We start from the raw sequence: 6,537 nt of genomic DNA on the forward strand, positions 1-6,537 counted from the left end.
CAAAGCATTCTTCAGGTTACGTGACTTCGGCATTCAGGAAAAAGGTTAATTGCTGCTGAAAATGGTCAATTGTTTGGCCTGTACTAATCGTCAGACCGGGAAAAACATTTGGAATACTATAGACTGCCGTCATACAAATCAAGGAGAAGACTGCAAGAAACTGTTTGAGGAACAAATGGGGTTTGTGGTTGGCCAAACTGAACCAGGATTTCCAGGGCAAGAATCTTGACAACAACAACATTTGTGACCCTGGACCACAAAACCAGTCTTAAGTCACTGGGGTATGTTTGTAGCAATAGCCACAAATACATTGCATGGGTCAAAATTATTGATTTTTCTTTTATGTCAAAAATCATTAGGAAATTAAGTAAAGATCATGTTCCATGAAGATTTTTTTGTGAAATTCCTACTGTAAATGTATCAAAATGTAATATTTTTGATTAGTAATATGCATTGTTTAGATCCTAATTTGGACAACTTTAAAGGTGATTTTCTCAGGATTTTGATTTTTTTGCACCCTCAGATTCCATATTTTCAAATAGGTGTATCTCGGCCAAATATTGTCCTATCCTAACAAACCATACATCAATAGAAAGCTTATTTACTGTGTTTTCATATTATATATACATCTCAGTTTTGTAAAATTTAACCTTATGACTGGTTTTGTGGTCCAGGGTCACATTTGTGTTTGTTCTTGTGATTTCCTGTCAGGTAGGTGAAATATTAGGCTAATATCTTTTTTTTTATTAATGCTGCTTATATTACCACATAACTTTAGTTTGTCAAAATATTGTGCACTTTCTTGCTTACTAAGTCATTCTCTATATGATTTAACAGCTTCCACACGTTTCTTCCGTGGTTAGGCAGCATAAATTATCAGAACAACTATTCAGAAGTACATTAACCATGCAATCCATGTTGTTGTTTACATCGCCAGTATGGCCACGCATCCGGGTAACTGACCAAATCGTGTTAAAGAATAAGGTGGATAAACTATAGCTTAGATGTTAAATTATACTTATATTATTATAATATAAATTATACAGATAGATGTATCCTAAATTATAATTTTTTAAAGCAAGAACTACATAACTGGGTAAGTTGAAAATGTAAAAAGGTTCGTCTGTAAATTCGTGTGACTCTTGTTTACTCCTATTGTTGTTTTGGCATATGGGCTCAACATTGACGTTTCAATGTATCCTTTTACAAACACTTGAAAAAAAAGAAGCCTAGAAATAACGATAATGTTATGTTTTCTCCGTTTATTGTACTCTGCGATAAAGTCTCCGAGCACCTCTTGTTGTTTTGGTTACTACCTCTAGGGAACGCCGTTTTCTGTTCGCGAGCGCCTATAGGTAAATGTGTACGCTCTGGATCTAACGTTTTTGGATAGTACAATGATTGAAAATGCAGTTGAAAGGTTTCTTGTGTGCTGTAGATTTAAAATAAAGCACATTCAATTATTAGGGTGCAAAGGAGGGCGCGAAACGGTCTAAAATGACACATTTTATTTGTCAACAAATAGTCAGTAGGCCTAAAAGGACGTGGACACCAGAGGGCAAACGCAAGAGAGGCAGACTAGAACAAGAAATAAAGAACCTGAACCACACTTGAGGTACCATCCAGAGGTTGGCCAAGAACAGACAGGAATGGAAGACTTTTGTTGCTGCCCTACATGCCAGATGGATTATGGGTAGTAAGTAATCTAAAAGAACGTGCCTACCCTCGTTAAAATGTTGATCAAATGAGTGTTTTTTTAAAGCGTTTATTCTATTTGATTCTAATTTCAATGGAGTTTAAACCTTATTTTACTTTTTAAAACGCGTATTTGTGACCCTGGACCTGTGGACCACCAAACCAGTCATAAGGGATACATTTTTGAAATTGAGATTTACATGATCAAAGCGGTTAATAAGGTTTCCATTAATGTATGGTTTGTTAGAATATGACAATATTTGGCTGAGATACAACTTTGAAAATCTGGAATCTGAGGGTGCAAAATATAGTTCTTAGCAATGCATATTACTAATCAAAAATTACGTTTTGATAGCTATATTTACGGTAGGAAATTTACAAAATATCTTAATGGAACATGATCTTTACTTAATATCCTAATGATTTTTGGCATAAAAGAGAAGGCAATAATTTTGACCCATACAATGTATTTTTGGCTATTGCTACAAATATACCCTTGCTACTTAAGACTGGTTTAAGGGTCACATTTGTGATTTTTTAAATAAACAAGTGTTAAACATCAAAATAAAATGTTTTTTTTTTTTTTTTTTTTTGGTACAAGAAAAACATGAGGTAACAGGTTGACACACCAATGGATTTTTATTTAAAATTGTAGAATTAAGATTACAGATTAATATTGCATAATTATAGTATATAGTAGCCTAAATGAGGAAGCAAAAATCACCAGTTTTTTTTTTTTGCCAAATATAAATCTCATAAAGTTCGTGTTTTTAAGCATTTTGCACTTATTTCAAAATAATAACTCAAGGCAGTAACAATTTAAACAATATATTTTATTTGTGAACTTGTGTTTAGCTATTCTTTTTAATAATTTGTAAGTGTTTTTGAATCAAAAGCTCAACAAATATTGGTGTGATTTAATCTTAAAGCTGATTACTCATTAAAAACTCCCACGGATCATGTTTTCATGCCATTTTAAGCCTTATTTTGACATAAAAAGTGGTTATATAAGTGTACGAGTTGTTAACTTACTTATTTATATTATGTTTCTTATTAACACCATTATATTGTTAATTCAGAGTGATTCGTGAAGGAAAACTGTGCATAAGCACAAGAGGCGGGATTTACAGCATTAACCAATCACAGACAAACATAACCAGTCATATCCATCATATCGCGATGGAGGCAATGTCTCCTTTCACTTGACTTTCCCCCATTCATTCTCAATTACCCCCTATGCTTTAGGGTGTCTGTTAAAACTCAATGGGCTCAGGGGAGGCAAGAGAGACATGGACTCCTGCTGATGTTGCTGTTGGACAATGTTTCTTTAGGAAAAACCAAGTCATTTATACACTTTCTATTTATTGTTGTACAAATGTTTTTCTCATCTGATATTTTGAGGAGACACTGCCTCCCTTGCCTCCTTGGAAGTTTTCCTGTAGTAGCCTGATGTTATCATCCATCTTAGTGCCAAGTGTTCAAGAGACAGTCAGTTAACTACATATTTTTTGTTAAGTACATAATAATATACTATAACCAGAGCACACAGACTGCCTCTGCGAAGTTTAGACCATTAGCCTGAAAAGAACAAGAAAAAAAAAATGTAAAAAGTGAAATATGTCCTCCATAGAGAGAATGAATAGTGTAGAATGTGAAGTTCATATGATTTATGACCGATTTTTACGTCAGCCAAGTATCGCTGCCGGGCACAGCGGGGTCAGGAGAGCAGCTGCTCTCTCCGGTCCGGTTCTTAATGGATCTGGCAGAGATGTTGATGGCAGTTGTAGTTCCCACAGTCTCAAGGCTTGATTTAGATGGCAAAGAAATCCTCAAGCTACATCATCACCAACAGATCGCGGTGATGGAGAATTCAGACCATCTCGCTTCCTCTGCCCTTCAAACAAGCATAAAATAAATGACGATAATAAAAGTGTGTGTAAGGAAGAGAGAAAGAGGGGGGAAAGTGGTAGCAGGTGCAGGTATACAGAGCCATGGGCATGAAGGTTGTGTGTGTCTGTGTGTTTTTAAGGGCAGGGGGTGGGAAGTGAGCTTCGGGTTACCCTGAGGCACAAATGGGGGGAGAGAACAAGCTGTGTGTGTGTTATCAGGTGGAGAAGGGTATGTTACCTCCAAAAAAAGCCACCAGTGTCTTCCACACGTGTGAGGGGAGAGTGGGAGAAATCTGGGCGTCAGTTCATTATCAACGAACATGGGAAAAGGGGTGAGTGTGTCTTCCTGTGGTGCTTCATCAATTATTCTGTCTTTCCTGTTCTCTCGCCGGCTTTCTTTCTATCTCTCACAGATTGTTATGAGTGTCGTGCACCCTTAAATAATATATTGGTTTAGTATCACAGCGTTTCTTATGAATATGGCATGATTATGTAGGAAAATGTGTGGGAGATAAGTGACATGAAGGAGATGGAAGGTGAATCTCACAAAGATGTGTTTGGGTGATGTGTCACAACAAAATTGAGAGAATAAAAATGTAAATACAATTTGCATGTACGAAAACATTATGACAATTAAGCACATTTTAAATCTTACTATTGGTGTAATGTCAAAAAAAGTCTTATTCATACCACTTTTAAAAATAAAATCAGCATGTTGTTTACTTACAACTGTTCTTTACCAATGCTACTTTTAAAAACAATTTTAGAACTTTATTTTTGGAAAGAAATGAAAGATATTAATATTTTTTTTTTTTTAGCAAGGATGCTTTAAATTGATTAAAAGTGATGATAAAGACATTTATAATGTTAGAAAAGATTTCTATTTCAGATAAATGCTGTTCTTTCTAAACGTTCTATTTATCAACGAAACCTGAAAAATTCTACTCAGCTGTTTTTAACAATAGTAAATGTTTTTTGAGCAGCAAATCAGAATATTATATGATTTCTGAAGGATCATGTGACTGAAATAATTATGGCAAAAAAATTAGCTTTGAAATCACAATTACATTTTAAAATGTATTAAAATAGAAAACAATTATTTTAAATAGTAAAAATATTTCAAAATTGTACTGTTTTTGCTCTACTTTGAATCAAATAAATGCAGGCTTGGTGAGCAGAGCAGACTTCTTTAAAAACGTAAAAAAATCTTACTGTTCAAAAACTTTTGACTGGTAGTGTATGTGTGTAATTGAATAGCAAATTTACATTTACAGTGTAATAAATAATGTACTATAATACAAAAGTAACATTTTTCACATTGCTGTAATGAGAATAAAACCTACTGTGAATTGCAAAAAGAAATAAGGCTTATAAATGACATAAAAAGAACAAAAAGTTCAAAATAGGTCCTAAAATAGTTTGATTTATAACTGATGTTTAACTCTGGGGTGGGAAAATATGACCTGGAAATTTCCTGACAGTTTTCCTGAGATTCACAGTAGAAGCTGCATCTAATTTATAATGCTTGTGAAATAATATGTTGGTGTCTATTTGTGATATCTGACACGTGTGTATTTATCTGAACGCTGTTTTACTAATGTAATGCTGTCTGTGTGCTCATAATGAGGCAGGGAGCTGTGATAGATCAGGCTGGTTTATGTTTAATTGGTATTAATATGAATTAAAGGCGTAATGAATGATCTTCTCTCTGTTCCACATGCTGCTCTGTCTGTACACGTGTCAGACACACACGCTTACAGTCACAGCTGAGTAAGAGTGACAGGACCAGGTGATTTCCATGACATCCTGTTCCTAGCGTGTCAGCACACAGCACACTTCTCCTGCCAGAGACGAGCACAAAGTACACTACTTTACATGAACCAATATGCTCAAGCACTCTCAGTGTTTGATAACAATGTCAAAGATCTGTCATAGTATCACATAGGGAGTTTATAGTTAAGAGGTAATATTAGCTACAGCTCAGGTGAAAAATTACAATTCAGTTATAAATATTCAGCTGACTAATGTGTGCAAACATGATGTAAATACCCTTAGGAAAGAAAAATCTCAACTGAATTCACTTGTTACTTTATATATGGGTCATTCTAGTGCAACCAAAAAACACATTTAAAAAGCATTCAAGTATTAAAATCTTAAATGTTTACTAAGATCGTTCTGTTATCTATTGGAACCCACAATAATGTTTAAAATATATTAAATCATCATTTATTCGGTACTTTAAGTTGGGAGGTGTCTGTCCCAAACCTTAGCCTCTAAATTTTATAAATATAATACAAAAATATTAAAATAATGTTTTGCATTTTTTCATTGTTGTTGTTTTCAAAAGTTCATAAATATTGTTTTAGATTTTCTTCGTAAATTATGAAACTTTATGCAAAAAATTCCATTGGCTGAAACTGATTTTAACTACGTGCCTAAATTTATGATCGGGAAATATTAGTGTGTCCCTTTCTTTCATAGCTAAAAGGTATGAGTAGATAGGTCTCATCATTTTGAGGTAAATGTGTTCAAAAGTCTGAAACATCTGTGTGTAACTTAAAGGAAAGTCACTATACTGAACACTTTTTTTCTGCAATTAAGCACACTTTTTTGGAGTTGTTCCATAACATTTAGTTTTTATATGTGTTCAGAAATGTACTAGCTAACCATGTGCTGATTAGCATCTTTGAGCTAGGTTCAAAAGTATGTAAAATTGTCTAGGGCTGCCACTTACGACTATTTTTATATTGATCTATCGAGTAATTTATCGATTAATCGATTAGTCTAAATGACTAATTCCACACATGAAAATCAACAATTTTACTTAAGAACATTTTATTTATAATAAAATCAATTAATTGGAGATGCTTTTGATTATTAAATTTTAATGGAACAATTAAAATGGAATTCAGAAAAGAAAATAAATCTGTAAAACTCAATTAATTAGACAGGC

At 33.7% G+C, this 6,537-nt stretch overlaps 2 protein-coding genes across 2 annotated transcripts in view; one reads left to right on the forward strand and one right to left on the reverse strand.

The window, feature by feature from the left end:
* The first annotated feature begins 3,846 nt into the window (after positions 1-3,846).
* atp1a2a (ATPase Na+/K+ transporting subunit alpha 2a) overlaps positions 3,847-6,537 on the forward strand; it is a 116,525-nt gene continuing 113,834 nt past the window's right edge. The window contains exon 1 of the mRNA XM_073848216.1: positions 3,847-3,916. Coding sequence (XP_073704317.1) covers positions 3,905-3,916 — 12 coding nt within the window. The 5' untranslated portion in view covers positions 3,847-3,904. The remainder of the gene's footprint in view (positions 3,917-6,537) is intronic.
* The window catches only part of LOC141343751 (acyl-coenzyme A synthetase ACSM3, mitochondrial-like), a 5,651-nt gene continuing 4,597 nt past the window's right edge, over positions 5,484-6,537 (reverse strand). Inside the window, exon 7 of the mRNA XM_073848387.1 lies at positions 5,484-5,510. Coding sequence (XP_073704488.1) covers positions 5,484-5,510 — 27 coding nt within the window. The remainder of the gene's footprint in view (positions 5,511-6,537) is intronic.

The sequence above is a fragment of the Garra rufa genome, chromosome 10 (assembly GCF_049309525.1).
Source record: "Garra rufa chromosome 10, GarRuf1.0, whole genome shotgun sequence".
NCBI classification, from domain to species: Eukaryota; Metazoa; Chordata; class Actinopteri; order Cypriniformes; family Cyprinidae; genus Garra; species Garra rufa.